An 18,081-nucleotide genomic window follows, 5' to 3' on the forward strand; every position below is an offset into this window, starting at 1 on the left:
GCTGTGTTTACCAGCCTCTGAGCCCCTTCTTTTCCCAAAGAAAATGGGTGGCTCCCTACAGGGGAATGGCCTGGGGTTGTCCAGCACCCTCTGAGACTGGGTGGGTCCAGGGTTAGGGTTAGGAAGCAGTACCTTCAGGCTGGTTCTTAGTATGAAGGCTCACTGAGGTTTTTACATCCATCTGTTTGTACCCAGTTACTCCTGGGACCACTTCTCAAATAGTTCTGAACTCAGAAGAGGAAGACAGGGGGGACAGGTATCTGCTTCTCCCAACTCCCAACAGATACTGTCCCGTTCCCATCATCAGCTAAAGGGTCTGATCCCCACTGGCCACCACAGCCTCGCCCCAGGGGTGGGTTCAGCAGCACCTCCCAAAGTGAATGATTCCGCCTGCACCAGCTGCAGAGGAATGGTTATCTTACCAGGACCCCTCACCACCTCTACCGCGTTATACACACAGACGCACCTCCCCAACACCATGCCCAGTGGACAGAACTAAAAGTGGAGAAGGAGGAAGTGGGACAGTCAATGATCACACCAGTTACAGAAATGAGGAAGTGAGGGGTCCACATGCCATTTCAGCTGGCAGATTAAGGAAGCATAAAGGAAACAGCACTCAGGATGTACAGGCCAGTTGGCTGAATCCAAGCTAAATTAGCCTCCAAATGGGCCTGTGTTCAAATCCTCACCATACTATTTACAGAACCTGGTGATCGGGAGGATGTGAGGATGGATCCAAAGCTCAGGATGAGCCAAGGGGAAATGCAGGAGATACACAAGCTAATGATGCTGGGCTACATTAAAAGATGTATAGCATTTAGATCATGGGAGGTGACATCCCTCAACATAGGACCACATCCAGGGCACTGGAGTCATTTGGGGGCACCACTTATTTTTTTTAACATTTAAATAACTGATTTTTCTATATATAGAAGTAAACAACGATCATAGAGACAGTTTTGAAAATATAGAAAACATAAAGCACTCAATTCCTCCACCTGGTCCTGAATTGCAGTGGTTCTTAAAAAGTGTGGTCCCAGGACCAGCAGCATTAGCAACACTGGGGAAATTGTCAGAAATCTTCATGTCCCAACCGAGACCCACTGAATTAGAAATCTTGGAAATGGGGCCCCCCGACTGCCTTTAATGCAGGGTGTTTCCTTCCAGTTTTTTCCCTACATGGGCAAGAGTCATGTTTCTCAGCACACAAGTCCCAGCCCAGAGCCTGACACAGAGCAGGGTCTCAGTAAGCATCTAGTGAATAGGTGAATGAATGAATGATCTTTCTCACATAAGCAGCTGTCTCTCCCTTCACCACAGTCAGTTTTTGAAAATGCAGGATGTTGCTTTCATGCCAGCTCCAGCTCTCTGCGGTGGCCAACAGGGGCCCGGACAGGCCCCTTGGGGGCTTGTCCCAGCTGCAGGCAGAATGCGGTCAGCATCTCCTGGCACGGTCCATGTGAGAGGGCGCGTCCACAAAGGCCAGCTTGTGGCCTGAACGGGTCTGCTGGGACGTGGGCAGCATTTGCTGGTGAAGGCAGGACTTAGGCAGAGGCTGAGCTTTCAGGGTCTGAGGCAGGGGCTGGGAAAGGGGCTGCTGGGACACTGGGAGGGGCCCAGGAGGGCAGGACCCTGCTTTCCACCGGAGGTTCTTAGACCTCATTGAGCCTCCCAGGCTCCAGGGACTCCTCCATCCAGGGACTGTCGTGGGGAATCAGCAGGTGGGGGGGGGGAGCTCAGCCTTGCCTTCAAAGGCAGCTCAGTGGCCTTGCTGAGCCTCTCACCCCAACCGGGTGGAAGTGGGGAGGGTGGGGCCAAACTCCACGGGACTCAGCCAGCCTCATGGCTACACAACAAGGTCGTCAAGGTCGTCAGAGATCCCCTAAACCTCATCCCCCACCACAGACAGGAACAGGCCACACTGCCCAGCAGTGCCCACCTCAGAGCCTGGGGCCCCCGATTCTCAACCCCACAGTCAGAAAGGCTGGACTAAAGAAGCTGAGGAAAGATGCCCAGACTCGGCACGGCCTGCCAGGTCCTCCAAAACCATCCCCTCTGGCCACTCCTTCAAGTCAACCTCTCTTCCCATTGAAGCTTAACCCAATTATTTAACCCTGACTTGAGCACGGGGAGTGGAGGGGGGACAGGTAAGGGGCATCCACACTGCTGCCAGGGTAGTTGGCCTTTCCCTTTGTAGAAATGTTTATTTTGCTCTGATTAAAGAGGTAATACCAATTTATTGGGGGAAAAAACTTGAAAGAAAAAAACCAGATAGGTTTCTATCTCCTCCATTACTTCCCAGTGGTTTCTGCCTCAGGTCCAAATTTCTTATCCTGGTATCTGAGCCGGCCCTGGTCTCCTCCTCACTCCTGTCTTGCCTCGGCCCTTGCATCTCCTGTCCCATGTCCAGATCTGCCACAACCGAACAATAGCTACCCCCTATCGGGAGGCTCACTAATTACCGGCCTAAGCACAGCACATGCACAATAGTTTGATCCCTTACCAATCCTGGCAGGTAGGTAGTGAAAATGTTCCCACTTTGCGGATGAAGAGACTGAGGCTCAGAAGTCTCCCAGAGCTGCTCAAGCAAAGGAAGGGTGGAGTTGGAATCTAAATGGGCCCTGTGACCCTGGGCCAGTGCATCTGAACTGTGTGTTCTACTCCCAGGTTTGCTCAGGCTATTCCCTCTACTAGAAAGGCCTTTGCCAGGCTAACTCCTCATTTTCTCATCCTTCCAGAGTATTCCCTACTCTCTCAGTCTAATTAAAACCCCATACTCAGAACTCCATTCTCCTCCTGTGCTGACAACTTTAGGTTGCATTTGCCTGTTTTTAGGTCTATCTTCCCCAAGAGCTGGGGGGAAGGGTAGATACTGGGTCTGACTCTTGTCTTGCCTCCAGCATTGCCGTGGACGGGACGTTGGAATGGAGCAGGCAGCCATCGCTGTCTGTGGGTAGATGAATAAATGAAAGGAGTATGACTTCTGCCCAGGCCCTCCTGATCCCAGCCCCACGCCAGCTGCAAAGAGTCAGGGAAAGCCTGGGATTCTCTAGGGCTGGCCTCAGACCCCCATGCCACCCGAGGAGGATAGGCAGGGTCTTTCTACCCAAAGAACCTCTGGTCACCCACTCCCTGCCCACAAAGTGCATCTCTGTCCATCTCCCCTCATACCTTCTAATGACCCATGAGGTCAGCCTACAGCCTCTCGGGGGCAGACCCCCTCCCCGAAATGGACTGGTTCCCAGAAATCCAGGGGGAATTGGCCAGGAAGAGTCTAATGGTCCATGCTGGGCCAGAGGGACAAACATGAGCTCACACTACCGCTAATAATAGTGTGGCCTTGCGCGGCAGCACGGGGCTTCACAGTTTACAAAGACATTCCATGTGAATCATCTCATGGGTCCTCACAAAAGCCCCACGAACAGGCAGGACAGGAATCACCATCTCTGTTCTAGAGGAGAAAAAGCAGAGGAGCACGGGGAAACTGGGCTGTGTCCAAGGTCACACCGAGACACCTCCAAGCAGGACTCAGGTGGTAGACTTCAGGCTCTTTCGTCTGCACCAGAATGTAGGAAGTCCATGAACTTGGATGGGAAGGAAAAAAACCCACATCTTTACTTTCGTTAATGCTAACTAAAAAGTAACATTTCCTTCTATTCTGGACAAGCCATGATTATACCAGCAGTGCTTAGGACTTTCGCACCAAAAGAAACCACAGATATTTTCATATCACATAACAGTTGTCACAGAAATGTCAAAATATTGTTTACACTCATCAGTACTTTGAAATCACAGTGGTTAATAGACTTGTTACTAGATCTTACAAGTTAATAAACATGTAATATTATTATATCATAATTTAAAAATATACTTTGATAACGGTATCTCAATATGTTTGGTGCCCTTTGTATTTTGTTTTTAACATTTGAAAACATTATTCTGAGAATTACTCTCAGCAGAGAGCTTAATGGGGTGCATGGCACAAAATAAGATGGAGGATGTTTCTCTGGAGCTGCCTCATCTGTGGGGTCTGGGTGGAGACTCCAAACCCGCTCTCCACCATCAGGGCATAAAGCTGGAGCAGCAGAGCTCCCCTTTCGAGCCACATTTTAAATGTTCCAGGAAAGAATGCTTTCTGCAGGAAACCTACACCAATGTAAGAGGATTAATCTTTGCACACTGAGGACAGAAGTTGGGGTTTAGATCTGGTGCTACTGGAGCACTCACAGTGACTCCAGATGCACAGGTCTGATGGAACTGGTCTGGAAGAGGAGATGGTGAGGTCTCCCGACCTGTGGGGCTGGAAGTGAAAGTGACTGAATACGAAGCCCCTCTGCAGAAACACAGCAAGTAGCAATGGGGGGATGAGCCCTGGCATCAGCTCCCAGCAGCCCAAAGAGGATGGGAACCTAGGGGACAGGACGTTCTGAAGGCAGGAGGAGGCAGCCTCGTACCAGCCACCAAGGAAAAGACTGTTTCAGAGCAGAGGTCTCTTGGGCTAGAGTGGAAACCAGGAGGTGCCTGTTCAGCCAGCTGCCCCAGGGAATTCTGATATGGGCCCTGCAGACCACATTCTAGAAACCCTGGTATATATGCCAAGGCTGGTTCAGGAGCAGGGAGTGTCTCAGCCCTCCCAGCTCCCACGGGGACTCTCTACTGCTGGGCCTCCTTCTACTCGGTATCTGTCTCCCACTTCCTCACCTCTCCACCTCAAATGCCACCTCCACCAAGAAGCCTCCCTGGCTACCGACCCCAGGGCACAACCCTTTTGTATGAACAATTAGTGAGGATCTCTGGTGGGCTAGACTCATCACCAAATCATTGGATTTAATCCCCATGATGGTCAGTCTGCTCCCCACAAATTTGCTCTCCACTCATTACACGGAGTGATTTTCTTTCTAACCATTACTCTCCTATTTGAAATCTTCCAGTGATCATCAAAATCTGGAAACAGCACAACGCCCCTTAACTGGTGAATGGCTAAATGGTGGTACATCCATACAATGGAATACTACTTAGCAATAACAAGGAACTGCTGATACCCATAACCACGAGGGTGAAGCCCCAATGCTTTATAGGGAAGGAAGTCAGACTCAGTAGGCTACATACTGTATGATGCAATTTCTATGACATTCTGGAACAGGCAAGACTACAGGGACAGAAAACAGATCAGTGGTTGTCAAGGGCTGGGGGAGGAGGAAGGAAATGACTCCAAAGGGGCACAGGGGGAATTCTGGGGGGTGATGGAACTGTTCTGTATCTTGATTGTGGTGGTGGTTACAGAGCTGTATGCATTTGTCAAAACTCATTTTACGGTATGTAAATCACCTGACCTAAAAGCAAAACAAAAGCCTGACCCTGCCCACCTGTCCATCTTCATCTCCCCCCAACTCCTCCTCTCACTGGCCACACTCCAGCCACTTGGGTGGAAGACACCTCACCTGTCCCACCTCTAGGCCTCTGCCTGGATTCTCCTCCCTTGCATCTCCCACTACCAGCACCCCCTCCTGCTAAAAGCCTCCACTTCAATGCCACCTCCTCGGAGAAGCCTTCCAGACCCCCCTAGGCCCATCGTGTCCACCTCAAACCTGTGTTTCTTACATGGAGCAAATCCCAGGCTTATTTGTGGTACTAATTATTTTACTTGTTGCTCTGTTTGCTTGTGGAATGTTAGTCTCTACCACTAGGATGTGAGCTTCAGGAGGGCAGAGCCCAGCTTGGGGCCTGGTATGAAAAGGAACAGCTCAGTAAGTAGCTGCTGAATGAATAACAGCATCCGAAATGGGGAAGACTACCCCACCTCAGTTCCACTCCCCTGCAGAAAACCACTTCTGGTCAGTGCTGCTGTGTCTAAAGCTGATTCTGTGAAGCGAATGCCCATGGTGGCTTTGGATCCCAGCTTGGGCCTCAAATCCCAGCCTAAGTGCATCCCTGCCAGACTCCAAACCTTACCCAAATATGTCACCTCCTCCCCAGGTTCTAGAGACCCAACCCATCGATGGGCAGACAGACCCTGGAGGAATGGCAACTGAGCTGAGGGACCCAGAACCTTCACTCTGCAGGACACCAACCACTCCAAAGGGGAACGGGAGCCTCTGCCTGGACCCCCTTCTCCCACACGGCCCTGGCCACCACGGTCCCTCCCGCCGGCCACAGCCCAGGCTGCCTGCCCATCTGCCACCCTGGCTCTGGCCCGGGCCACTCACCCCAGCCCGGAAGGGCTGACCTGCAGGGTGGGCCAGCAGTGGCCACAAGGGCAGCATGCCAGTGCCCCGAGAGGCCAGGGCAGCCATCTGCTGTCCCTTCTGCCTGTCCTCCAGGGTCTGTCAAGGATCCAGATGAGATCATCACACTTGGACCCCAAGGAGGACAGAAGGCTCTGCAGAGCCCCAAGTCCCTCCCAGCTCAAAAACAAAGCCTCTGGGAGTAGCAGCAGGGGAAGAGGAACCCAAAGACTCCACCCCTTCGCAGGCAGGGACACTGAGGCCTAGAGAGGAACTGGGGACAACCCCGTAGTCCTCCAGACAATCCAGAGCCAAGCAGGGAGGGACCTTGGGCTCCTGCCTCCCAGCCCAGAGCTCAGCCCAACTTAGCCTCCTTGGGTAGAGGCTGGGCTCTAGTTTTAAGGGAGTCAGGGTCAAAGGTCCTGGAGAAAGAGTCAGGACCCCAGCCAGGCATGGCCATGCCACACGATGCCCCACTCCCGCTGGCACGGAGGCTGCCTGGTCCCAGTGACCCAGAGAGTCACAAGGGAAGACAGTCTTGGACTTGCTTCTCCAACAGCAATAAATAATTACGGGTACACAGCTCTATGAGCGCTCCCCCCGTGCCAGGTAGCACATGTCATCTCGCTGTATCCCCAGCCATCCCTACTGACTGCAGGAACTAAGGTCAGAAAGGTCAACTCAAGGTCACATGTTCAGTGGCACAGCCAGGATTTAAGTCTAGTTTGAGCTCTTGTGAACTAGACTAGACAGTCTCTGTGATGGGACCAGAGTGACGATTATAACAGCAAATACTGACAAGGGCTTACCATGCGCCAGACACTGGGCTGAGTTCTGAACCAATGTCCATGACCTCATGCTCAGTAACGGTCCTTTTGAGGCAAGTGCTATTGTTTTATGCTCATTTTACAGATAAGCAAACAGAGGCTCAGGAAGATGAAGGAGACAAAGGCAATAAGGGGTGAGCCTCCCAGATCCAGCACAGCTCTGGCATAAAGCCACAGACACTCCCTCTGGTAGGGAGCTGTGTGTGTGTGTGCATGTGTGTGTGTGCACATGTGTATTGGGGGAGGGGGTGTGGAATGTCCAGAGACTGCTGCCCACCAAGGCCAGACCTGGCTTGTCACTGCCCCATTCCAGGCCTCAACCAACACAGCAAGGAGTCCCTGCAGCCCCAGATGCCTCAGGGGGGATGTTCACAGCAGGAGCACTGACAGTGTTCCTCCTGTCCTTTCTCTGTTGACAGGAAGGAAGCTGAAGGCAGCATTTGGATCTGGATGTGTTTAAAATATCCCCCAAACAGCTCTGGGCTGCAGCCAAATCTCTGAGCCAGGAGAGAACAGGGCTCAGAGGTCCACAGGGAGGGAAATCGAGGTTGGAGAGTCAAGGGTGTGGCTCCGGGCCGCACAGCCTGAAGCTCCAGCACACCCCAGCATTCCAAACCTCTGAGCCTCTGCTCTGCCACTCCCCCTGCTTGGCATCCTGCAAAGGGTACCATGAGACCCTAGTCCTTTTGCCTTTTGCCACTTACAGGCTGTGTGACCTCTAGCAAGCCCCTTAACCTCTCTGAGCCTCAGTTTACACCTGTGTGAAAGGAAGGGGTTAAGGACCAGCCTCGTAAGATCCCAGCTCTCATGCAGAACACATAGGGGGAGGGGTTGGTGTGAAACCTGTAATTACTAAATTAATAATCTAATTACTGTTGAGATAAATGTCCCAAGGGAAGCTCCCGGGTGTCTAACACAGGAGCCTGGCCTGGAGCTGAATATAAGAAGGTGAAGGAAAAAACCAAGGGAGCAGGTAGGAAACTGCAGTTCGAAGGCCGGGTGCTGGAGTGGGAAGAGCGCAGGGACAGAGGCCTGGGGTGCATGGAGTGCTTGGAGCTTGGGTGGAGCAGGGATGAGGTGACGCTGAGAAAGGCACGAGCACACAGGCCACCCAGGCACTTGGGCAGGGCCAAGGAGGGGTGTGGACAGGAGAGGCTGATGCAACTGACCCAGAAGATCCCATGTGGATCTGGGGCAAAACCAGGGTAAAGAGGTTTTGCTGGTCCAGTCTAACCACAGGACCCCAAATTGTTTTCCTGCTGGAGCCTGAGCTTCTCTTTGTGGTGCAGGCAACGGGAGATTATTCACCTCGGTCTTAGAACGTGGGGCCCCAAAGGTGACCTCCATCAGCAAAGGTGTATCTCCACGTTACAGAGTCTGCAGCACTGGCCTCGCCATTCAGAGAAGACTGACCTGGGGTGGGAGGGATGAGCTGGGAGATACCCACAATGCACTTCAGCTCCACATACACCTCTCAGGTCCCTGCTCCATTCAAGACCTACATCCAGAGCCAGATACAACCCCTGTCGTCAAGGATCCAGGGCTTATGGGCAGTCAGACCCGAGCCTGCAGATAACAAGCGATGAGGGCAGGGAGCTGTTGAGTCCTTACTATGAGCCAGGCCCTAGCTAATCCTTATACACCTGCTTTCTCTTATTTAATCCTCACACTAACCTGCAGGGTGAGCACTATCAGCATCCCCATTTTACAGGTGAGAAGACTGAGGCTCATAAAGGGGACGCTCATAGAAGAAGAGACAGAACCAAAATTCAAGCCCAGGTGGGCTTGGCCCTAAGCCACAGTGCTCTTCACCAGCTTGGACCCCGGAGAAGGGAAAGGTGGCCTGCTGTTTCCAACTTCTCTGATCCCCTGACATTCTTCAGTGAGGCCAGCACTATCCACTGACCTGTGGGCTTCTCAGTGAATGTCAGGGCCACCTGGCCCAGCACACCTGAGTCTCTGGCTCTTTCCCCCTCAGCTCCAAGTTCCTTCTGGTACCAGAAGGAAGAGAATGTGACTGCAGATGAGGTCATGCCTATGCAGCACCTGGGGAAATGACCTTAGGAATAACGTTGGCTGCTGGTCAGGCCCCTCTCTGGGGAGCTCCCTCAGCCCCAGAGGTTACACAAGACGTGGGACTCCCTCCCTCTGCCCAGGATGGTGCTGGATATACCACATACCTGAACACTCATCTTCCCAAGTGCTCTGCAAGAAAGGGATTAAATTCCCATTTTACAGACAGGAAGACTGAGGCTTGCTGAGGGGCCTTACACATGGGGATCATGTACAGGGAGGAGATGGCAAAGCAAGATTTGGCCTCAGACCTGACCCCCAATGTGGAATTTGTCCACCTCCCTCCCTGGGCCCCTGGCTTTGTGCCCAGTGCTACAGACACATGGAAAGGAGGCAGCTCTTAACCATGGCCCCCTCCCAACAAGGTGCTCACAATGCCTCAGCTCAACATTCAATGCTTTCCTGACTCCTTGTCCCAGCCTCTCCCTCACCACTGCCTACCACCTACCACTCCCTCCAGCTCTCTGGAAGATGAGGGCAAGCAGGAAATTCCGAGGAGATTAGAAGGGAGTTGCCCCTGGGCAGTGTTTCTCCTTCTGGCAGGCCTGGCAAGCTCCCTGTCACTCAGCCCACTGGGCCCAGGCCCAAGGGCTGGGCATCAGAGGCCTGAGGGCCTTTGGTCCAACTTCTCCACCTTGGGGACCTGCCAGCCCCTTATCCACCTCCCTACCACTTAGCCGCAGCCAGGCTCCTAGGACCCCCAGAGCCAGGGGGTTACAAAATCCAGCCCCCGCCACACTCGTGGAAGGAAGCCTCACGAAGGAGCTGAAAACAGTAGTTTGTACACATTAGCTCCAGGGAGACACAGACCAGGATTTCCTGTGTTTCTGTGTGGCTGAAATGTCATAGCCAGTGTGACTGTGTGTGTGTGTATCCTGGTTTGTGGGTCTCTGGCTCCTGGTTTGTGGGTCTCAAATGCTACAGGTCTGACATTTGAGTGCTCTGTGCTTGTGTCCTGCTTAGGTGTACGTGGCAGCAGGTCTTGGCCGTGTGTGTCTCCTGCGTGTGTGTCTGTGAGCCCTGGGTGTGCAAGGGCCTCTGCCCTTGCTCCCACCATGGAAGAAGCAGCGGGGGTGTCTCAGGGATGAGCCTGTGTCTGTGCCCTCCTGGCAGGGGCGGATCTGCAGATTTCCACAGGTGCTAGCACCCGTGTGTAATGAGTTTGCGTGGGTTTGTGTGTGTGCCTGTGTATGCATGTGTACTTCCGATATGTCTGAGGGTGTCTCCAGGGTGTGTCCACCTCTGGGACATGGCCAAGCGTGTCTGAGGATGTGTGGGGGTGTGTTTCTGAGCCGGCGGTCTCCTAGATGGTGTGAGTCTCTGTTGTGTCTGTTTGGTAACGTGTGGGTGTGATAGGACAGGAGGTGGTGGATCCTGCATGGGTCTGTGTACTTCTCGGAGCGGGTATCCTCTCCAGGGTTTGGAGGTGTGCTTCTGGAAGCAGACAGCATAAGGATGTCACCAGATGTGTATGTGAGACGTTTGTGAGTGGCTGTGGATCACTGAGCATGTGCTGTGAATACGTGTACATGTGATTGTGTGTGCAAGAGAGTGTGTGTGCAGGGACACAGGCCCAGCCCCTCTGCAAGGAATGCTGGGAGCCCTGTGGTCCCCCTAAGGCCTCAGCAGCCGCTGCCTCACATTTTCCATCTCATTCTCCATCTCGCTGGAGCTGCCCTGCTCCCCCCATGACAGGCAAATGGCTGAGGATCCTTAAAGACCCAGTTCTCAGAGCAGCTTCTTCCAAGCCACCTGTCAGCTGCCTCAGGGAGGGCTGGGACTCAGGGCAGGAACCAGCCAGGAGCTTTGCTGACCATGATGACCACCCTCTCCCCACCCAGTGACAGACAGACTGCAGTCCTCCCCCTGCAGCTGCTGGGAGCTGCGAAGAGCTCATAGTTTGCTGGCTACTGCCCCAGACATCTGGCACAGGGCCTGGTACCCAGGAGGCACCTGGAAAATATGTGCTGAATGAATGAATGAATGCCTGGAGAAGGAGGTAAGGGAATGGTGACCACTTGGACAGGCACTAACATGTGTACTTGATGGACATCATCGCGTGGAAAAGGGTCCCCATGATCCTGGGGAGAAGAAAAAGTCTCAGAAAGGCTGAGTATCTTACCCAGCGTCACACAGCCTGTAACTGACAAAACCAGTGAGAATCCTGCTCTGTGAAGCTTGGAGGCACAGGTTGCCTCCTGAGGGTGCAACAGTGACGAGGGAAGGGAGCTTCCTGGGGTTGTCTATTGAGGTTCCCAAGTACGTTAGCTGTGCAATCTCAGGTACACGACATAACCTCTCAGTTTCCTCTCTGTTGAGTGGGTCGGATGTCAGAATCCTCCACACAGGATTGCTGCGAGGAGTAAAAGGCTTAATTAGCCCAGAGTCTTGCACATAACAGGATTCCTCTCACCAACCTATGTCCCAGACTAGACACACTGTCAGCGACCACAAGCTCACACTGCAGTCAGACTGTGGAAAGAAGAGGACCCAGGATTATACTACCCAGGTTTGGAATCCTGGCTATGTGATCTGGAGCCTCCATTTACCCAACTGTACAAGGGGATGACTAGGGCTGAACTAGATGCTTCCTCTGGGCCCTTCTGGGCTGACATCTAGATTGGATACACTTCAAACATTCACATGTAGAACCTCCAATGACATGGGGCAGCCTTGCTTCATGGAACCCACACAATATGGCATGTGATCACACCTTCCTGTCCTCCCAGGAGCAGCTCCTGATTTATTAACATCCTAAAGCTAAGGGGATCCACCCTCCTGGCTTCTTGCAGCTCCCTCAAGAATGAAGACATGGACATCCTGTCTGCTTGTTGGCTAACAGTAATAACATTCCCTAAAAGATGCACGATTTCACTGCTTGCAAAATGTTTTCTCGTCTACTCGCACTTCCCTGATTCCTGAAAACAATCCTATGAAGTTGCCCAGGCAGATTCCATGATCTTCATTACATAGATGAAAAAAAAAATGTAGCTCAGAGAGGCCAAGTGACTTACTCATGGCCACAGAGTAAATGGCAGAGTCAGGTCTCAAAGCCAGTCTTTGGGCTCCAACTCTCAGATTGCTCCATCCATACCCAGTGGGTTCTCAGCATGTCCTCACATGGTACATGGGCAACAGTTAGTGAAGATGGGGAGCTGGAAGGCCTCAGACCACCAGGGTTTTCAAGATCAAACTGTCAATGTGTCTGCTCTGCAGCCAATGCTGCATCTTAGAATCCTGAACCTTACAAGTTAGTAACCTTCAGACTTCCTTGGCTGGAAAGGACCCTGAGGAAAGGCAACTTAACTATAACCACCACATAAAGGCCCCCCTAAATCCTCCTCAAGTAATCACAATTAGCATCATTCTGTACAGTTTACAAGCTGCTTTCAACCCCATGTCTTTACCCACCATGCAAAGTCATCCAGCGTTAACTGTGAATAACTCAAGTGACAGCCAGCTCACCCCCTTCTCTGTAGCAGCTCCTTCTATCATCTCATTGGGAGACAGCTGCCCCGTTTACACTTTCCCTGCTTGGGCCCCCAGTGCAAGCCTCATGCCACAGGAGATCTGCCGTTACCCACAAGGCCTTCCCCAGTTGACGGTTCCCAGTGCCCCGCACCAGCTGGGAGATGAGCTTGAGCAGGGCCCCACCAGACTCCCTGGGACTCAGTCCAGGCAGCACGAGGCCTGTCAGGGATACACTGGGGATTTGCAGTCCTTCTCTTGGTAACTCAGTTCCTGCACCTTGGAAGCAAAGTGGCCCAGAGAGACAGGAAACACGTCAAGAGTACAATGTACTCTTACTCCACACCCGGCTGCCTGGAGAACTGGCTCTGGGACCTGGAGCAAGTCCCTTCCCTGCCCTGGCCAGTTTATCCATCTGTAGAAGGAACAAAACCACACCTCCTGTAACAGCCTCTACATTTATGGCCCCCATCCACTGTCTCCAAATTCTCACCTTGCCTCTGTGAGGTTGGCAGCTGGGTTCAACAAAGCTCTAGAGAAGTTTAGGGACTGACCCACGTGTATACAGTGGTAACAGCACAATCTGGTCCTGCTCTCCCATCCAATCTCTTTCCTCTCTCCAGCCTCCATGCTGTTCTTCAAAATCCACAAGCTTCTTCCTACTTCCCTTAGCCTGGAATGTTCCTACTCCAGCTCCTCATTCAGCTGATTTCACCTCATCCTGCCACCCCTGGACTCCCTGAGCACCCCCAGCTCCACCTTCACATGCTCTCGGCATACTGTGTCCCTCCCCACCCTCATCACAATCTGTACTGGATGTATTGTAGGACTATTGTTTAATCCCAGTCTCCCCCACTAGACCAACATTTCCATGAAAACAGACATGCCATCCTTGTCCATGGCTGTATCCTCAGACCTGCACTAGTGCCTGGTACACAGTAGGCATTAAATAAATAGTTGGTGAATGAATGAATGAGGGGTCAGGACTACTTTGGGTGGGGAGGAGGATCTATTCTGAAGCCCCCACAGAGTCCACAAGGGACATGATAAGTGTGGTGGAAACGCGTCACGTACTACTTGAGAACAGGAGTGATCACAGCTGCCCTCACTGAGGCTCACAGCGTGCCAGGCACATTAGTGGTATCTGCACATATCATCTCATTTAACCCTTAAGGTTGGAAGATGTGTGATGCACCTTTTTACAACAAGGAAACTGAGGTCCAGAGACATTAAGTAACTTGCCCAAGATCACACAGCCAGGAAGGCACAGACCCTAGATCTAACAGTAGCCTGAGGCCTGTTCATGAAGCTGGAAACACTGAATGAATGAGGAAACTGAGGCTGAGCCCTGTCCCAGGCAGTGAGAGGTCCCCAGCCAGGTCCCAGTCCCTGTGAGACCTTGGGCTCAATCCCCAGCCTTCTGGGACTACTTTCCATCTTATCCGTCATGAGTGGCTCAGGCGGCCTCCAGAGCTCTGCCTGGTGACTTCTTGGGATGAACAGGAGCCCATGGGGGTGGGTCCATGAGAAGACCTTGAAGCAAAGCTCAGTGGCACCCCCCTTCCTTTGCCAGAGTAAGCAGTGGGGCCAAGAGACGGGAGTGAGGAGCTCAGTGTTTGAGTTTATAGCAGCTCAGGCAGCGAGTACGGAAGCAGCTCAGAGACCGAGAGGGCAGGGCCAGGCCTCCTTCTGGCTTGTCTCCCTCCTCCTACCCACCCTCCACTTGTCTTCTCCTCACCACTAGCTTCTGAAGACTACAGGAGCTGATCAAATCCCAGATTGTCAGCACTGAATGGGCTCTTGAGGGGCCTCCCATTTAATAGAAGAGGAAACTGAGGCCTGTCCTGAAGAAAGGTTAGAGGCTAAAAGGGTAGATTATCCTGATTCAGACAGACCTTGTCTTTCTATTCTACAAGCAGATACTAAACACACATCGGAGAGCAGATCCTGAAGGAAATGGGGAGGGAAAGACACAGTTAAGCAAGACCCCAAAAACTCTACTGAGAGAGAAACCCTATTGGCCAGAAGAGCTACAGCACAAAGCTAAGTGTTGCTGGGCAGATGTAAGTCAGCAGAGTTGCCGTTAACTCAGCGGCTCTTGGCCAGGGCTGCTCTGGATGTCATGCCAGGACATCAACTAATAAGAGTAGGTAACATTTTGGCCTCTTCCAAAACCATGCCCAGGCAGTAGAACCCATGAAGCTTCCAGTCTCCCAGGCCAATGTCAACACACAATGGCTGGGCTGTCCCTGAAGCTGCCTGGGTGCCAGGCAGTGGGCAGACAGAGCCTGGTCTGCACCCAGCAGGTGCTCATATCCACTGAAAGTGTGAAGGCAAAGCCTGCTCTCAGGTCCCACACGACCAGAGGGAGTACCCCTTTCAGATGTCAGTCCTTCCCTCCTCTCACTGGGAACATGGAAAGGAGGTGGGCACAGGCCCTCAGGCACCGATGGGGCTGCTGTGTGCACAGGGCCTGTCCCAAAAAAGGCAGAAGACAATATCCTGGGATTTAGGAAGCTGCCTCTGAACCGGTTCTCCCACGACATCATCCTCTCAGGCTGTGGGACCGTTAGACTGGGCGGAAGTCGGACTCCAGCCAAGGGGATGTTCCCAGATGTCATGCTTTCAAACGGGACCCGCCCTGAAAGGCAGGCTGGGACAGGCCTGGGCCAGGAAAGCCCTGGGTAAAGACGCAGGATGGTGTTCTGGCCTCTCTTTGGCAGGGGATGGCCACAGGTCTTCCTGGCAGCAGTGCACATGAGTGCCTGTCCCAGAAAGGAGTCAACCAAAGGCCTGATGTCTGGCCTGGAGGTGGGGGCTCTGAGCAGCTGAATCAGAGGTCCAGCCCCTCATTAAGTACCCACCCCCATCCCAAGTACCCACGGAGGTATCTTTCAAAGTACTTTTCTCAAGCCCCCTTCTCAAATCAGGGTCCTTTGGGCAGTCTCCTCTTCCAGGTCCCTCCCTCAGGAAAGGGTTTCCCAGATACAATGGGACCGGGATGTAAGGGAGCCCTAGACGGACCTCAGGATGCCCCTGAGGGTTTGGGCCCCTTTCCCAGCTCATGGAGTGGGACAGTGGGCCGGCTGGGTGTCTCAGGCCGATGAGGCTGTGACACCCGGCGCCTCCCCGCGGCCTCCCTTTCCTCTATCGGCACCCCCACCTTGAGATAGTCGTTCTCCGAGCGTAGCTCCTCCAGCTCTCGCACGAAGCCGCCTGGCCCGCAGTCCAGCATCTCCTCGGTGAGGTCGGAGAAGGCAAGCGAGGCACTGAGTGGCAGGCGGCTGCTGCCCACCGACGACGCAGCCACTGACGGCTCCTCGGGGGAGACGGGCGGCCGCGGAGGCTGCTGTGCGGACGGCGCAGGCTGGGGAGGCTGCCCGGTGCGGGCCCCCGCCGGGCCCCCCGCCGCCGACTCGGCGTCGCTGCTCAGCGCCAGCTCCAGGCCCAGCAGGCGCGCCTCCTCCGACGCGCAGTCCGACACCTCCGAGCTGCTGTCGGTGAGACTGGGCGGCGGTGGTGGCGGTCGCGGCCCGGTCCCTGGACGCGGACGGCCCTTGGCTCGGACTCCGGTGCGGACCCCGGCCACCCGCGTCCCTGCGCCCCGCGCCCCGGGCGCCACCGCACGCCCCTTCTTGTCGGGCCGTGCCGAGGACGCAGCGCTGCAGGCGGCTGCGGCTCCCGGGCCTGGGCCGCGGCGGCCCTTGGCCAGCGACCAGCCGGCCACGTCCTTGGGCCGGGCCGGTGACGGCGCGCGGTGGCTCTTCTTCCTCTCTGGGGCGGGCGCAGGCGGGGGGCCGCAGCCCCGAGCCGGGGCCTCCCCCACCGGCACCTCCATCGCGACCTCCCTCGGCCTCAACGAGCCGCGCGCATGGCCCGGGCCTGCCCGAACTCCGCGCGCCGGGGGAGTCTCCCGGCGCCGCTCTGGCCGCTCCGGCCGCGGATCCTCACGGCCCACCTCAGCCCCCGAGCTGCGCTCGGGTCCCGAGCCCCGCCGCACGGTCTCTCCGCTGCTCTGGGCTCGGAGAGAACGGCCCGACCGCCTCCAGGCGCCCCGGCTCCGGCTCCGGCTCCGCCCGGTGCCCGCCCCCCCGGCCTCGCCGCGCCCCCGGAGCGCGCCCGGGCCCCGGCTGCCTGCGCGCCGATCGCTCCCCCGGGATCCGAGTCCGGCTGCGGCCCGGGCCCCGGCTCCGCCCGGCGCGGCCCGCCCCCCGCGCAGCCCCGCCAGCTCCCCGCCCCGCCGCCTCGGCTCGGGGGCGCGCGGCTCCGCGAACAAAAGGCGGACGCGGCGGGAGCGACAGGGAGGGACACAGGCAGCGAGCGAGGGAGGGATCTGCGAGGCAACAGCGACCCCCTCGAGGGTCAGGCAGGCCCGGGCTGCCGCGGCCCGAGATCCCTCCTTCTCCGCTCCGCCGCCGCCTCCTCCCCTGCCGGCCTGGGGAACGCACCCGGAGGAGGCGCCCCTGCTCCCCGCGTCCAGGCAGGGGTCGCGCGAGCGGCGAGACGGGGTACTCCCCGGCAGAGGCCGGCCGGACCTCAGATCGCGGGAGCCAGCATCCATATACGCGCCGAGTACCTCGCCCCTCGCGGCTGCGCGGAGCGTGCGCAAACTCCGCCCCCCGAACCTCGCAGAGCAAGACCGATTATCCCATTGTACAGATGCATAAACTGAAGCCTACGGAAGACACGCGATTAGTCAGTGGCAGAGCCAGGATGGAACCCAAACCTCGCACCTCCAGGGCGTGCTTCGGTTCTTCCACCGTTGCTTCCCTACATCCGTAGGGAGCGTGGAGCCCTGGATGCATGCCCGGCTCTGCCCGCCTTGACCGGCTGTGATTTCAGGCATACTCCCTCCTACCCTGACCGGGGTCCCAAGCTCTGCACGACTAAAATGGAGGCGACCCTTTCTGAGGAATCAGACCAGCGGATGCTTTGGGAATAGGTTTCGGTTCCCATGGGGGCTCGTCTGGACTGGACACTGTTGCCCTGATCCCCACACGTCTCATCCCAAGAGCAACTCTGGAAGACCCCAGAGCCCCCGCTCTGGAGGCAGTCGTTTCTTTCCTTCCAGAATTATGCTGTTATGTTGTTGATTTTCCCATGTGTCTGCCACACCTTCCCCGCCCCCGTTCCTCGCTGCTGCTCCGCGTCACCGCCGAGCCATCGCTGAGCAGAGCCACTTGAAGCCCTTTGGCTGCCCCGCTGGCTGGCACTAACCCTCAGGGTGGCACCCCCTTGCCAGGCTGGGGGGTGGAGCAGGGCTCTGTTTACCCCTCTGCAGCCTCTTCTTCCTCCACCTGTTCCCCTCCATTTCCTTTTCCTCTTCCTTCTGCCCCTTTCCCCCTTCTTTTTCCATTTCTCCCTTTCCCTCCTCCTGCCCATTTTCTCCTTCCTCCTCCTCCTCCTCCCCCCGGTCCTGTTGCTGCATCTCCTCCTGCTCTTGACACACAGTTGGCATCAGGTCCACTTTGTTTCCATCCCACTTCCCC

The 18,081-nt window shown here is 55.2% G+C and overlaps 1 protein-coding gene across 2 annotated transcripts in view; it reads right to left on the reverse strand.

Moving 5' to 3' along the window:
* The window catches only part of MTCL2 (microtubule crosslinking factor 2), a 63,182-nt gene extending 46,410 nt beyond the window's left edge, over positions 1–16,772 (reverse strand). For both annotated transcript variants that reach the window (XR_835703.3, XM_010960764.3), the window contains exon 1: positions 15,756–16,772. Coding sequence is in view for 1 of the 2 variants with exons in the window: in XM_010960764.3 (XP_010959066.2) it covers positions 15,756–16,430 (675 nt within the window). In the remaining variant the exon portion in view is untranslated. The remainder of the gene's footprint in view (positions 1–15,755) is intronic.
* Between the last annotated feature and the right edge of the window lie 1,309 nt (positions 16,773–18,081).

The sequence above is a fragment of the Camelus bactrianus genome, chromosome 19, assembly GCF_048773025.1.
Source record: "Camelus bactrianus isolate YW-2024 breed Bactrian camel chromosome 19, ASM4877302v1, whole genome shotgun sequence".
NCBI lineage: Eukaryota > Metazoa > Chordata > Mammalia > Artiodactyla > Camelidae > Camelus > Camelus bactrianus.